The sequence below is a fragment of the Centruroides sculpturatus genome, unplaced genomic scaffold, assembly GCF_000671375.1.
Source record: "Centruroides sculpturatus isolate CEXI.00-Female unplaced genomic scaffold, Cexi_2.0 scaffold21, whole genome shotgun sequence".
Classification (NCBI taxonomy): Eukaryota; Metazoa; Arthropoda; class Arachnida; order Scorpiones; family Buthidae; genus Centruroides; species Centruroides sculpturatus.
In genome coordinates this window covers 1-1,339 of record NW_019384490.1, presented here as the reverse complement: position 1 = coordinate 1,339, position 1,339 = coordinate 1, and the positions used below count along the sequence as shown (strand labels likewise).

The window sequence follows — 1,339 nt, the reverse complement described above, 5'->3', positions numbered from 1 at the left end:
ATTGTTATGTTTTGATTATATTAAGCTTGCACAATTGCACATGTCCTTTAACCTAAAAATAATTGAAGACACATAACGATATATATATATATATATATATTTTTTTTTGCTTTAAATATATATATCTGTATAGGCTATATTACAGTATTTTTCTAATTTTAACAATCTTTTATAATTATACGTAGATATACATAAAATCTTACAAAAAAGGCACCTATAGGTTTAACATATATATAAAAATTTGTTCTTAGTTTTTTTTGTTTTTTTTTTTGTTTTTTTTTGAACAAGAAAAATTTTCGTTTCGGTGTTCCGAAGCAGACAGAGTTTCTTCGTCCGGATATTGAGCCGTGGGGAGGCTCCCGGGCGATCTTATATGACGCTGATCCTTGCAAGGAAGGGTCTCCTGTTAGTATTATTATAATTATTATTATTATTATTATGTTGACTTTAGCTTATTGGGATGAGGAACCCGGGCGGTTTGGTGTATCCCGCCTCCTCCATCCCCGAGCTCTCCCCTGTGCTTCGGGAGTGGGTTGTTGTGTCCGAAATCCTATTTGTGATCCACTCGGTGCTCCCGGTGTTCTCCACCTTCTAGTCCTCCCTCGTGCTTCCCGAGCTTGTTGGAACGGAAGCGNGATCCTTGCAAGGAAGGGTCTCACATTAATATTATTATAATTATTATTATTATTATTATTATGTTGACTTTAGCTTATTGGGATGAGGAACCCGGGTGGTTTGGTGTATCCCGTCTCCTCCATCCCTGAGCTCTCCCCTGCGCTTCGGGAGAGTGTTGTTGTGTCCGAAATCCTATTTGTGATCTACTCGGTGCTCCCGGTGTTCGCCACCTTCTAGTCCTCCCTCGTGCTTCCAGAGCTTGTTGGAACGGAAGCGGACGTAATGATCGTTGAGGCCCCCCGCTTCCTTCCCGAGCTTCCCTTACAGACTTCTTGTCCTCGGGATTTTTGTCTCTTTGAGTTTCTGGTTCCACTGTCCTTCCTAGAAGGCCTTTCGCTTTCTTATTCATAATTTTCTTATTCACTGACTCTATCTCTGTACGTAAGTCTGGAGGAAGCTCAGCTCCCAAGGGTAAAGCAAGTAGTTCTGGCCGCGGTGACTCCAGCTTCCTCCTAACTCGCGTTAACGCTAGTCGTACGGCCTCTTCATCCATCTTATGACTTGATGCTGTCCTGTTGTGTCCTGGCGACGGAAGAGGGGATTCCGGGGGTTCCCACTCTTCGTCTTCATCCTCATCCCAGATACCTTGTAAGGCGGCGTAGAGGTCTGCGTTGGATGTGCTTTCTGCCATCGCTGGACTTGTGAAGACAAGAGTTCGTTCGAC

General features: G+C 43.1%; 1 protein-coding gene across 1 annotated transcript; it reads right to left on the bottom strand.

Annotated features, from left to right (window-relative positions):
• Positions 1-227: 227 nt before the first annotated feature.
• LOC111621722 lies at positions 228-1,323 on the bottom strand. The gene is made up of 2 exons (XM_023363952.1): positions 892-1,323; positions 228-634 (listed from the first exon to the last, which is right to left on the bottom strand). Exons 1-2 carry the CDS (start codon positions 1,304-1,306, stop codon positions 453-455), a joined length of 597 nt encoding a protein of 198 aa, XP_023219720.1. The 5' UTR covers positions 1,307-1,323; the 3' UTR covers positions 228-452.
• Between the last annotated feature and the right edge of the window lie 16 nt (positions 1,324-1,339).

Excerpts from the sequence above, each read along its gene's own strand:
- LOC111621722 (XM_023363952.1), bottom strand. The coding sequence starts at position 1,306 with ATGGCAGAAAGCACATCCAACGCAGACCTCTACGCCGCCTTACAAGGT.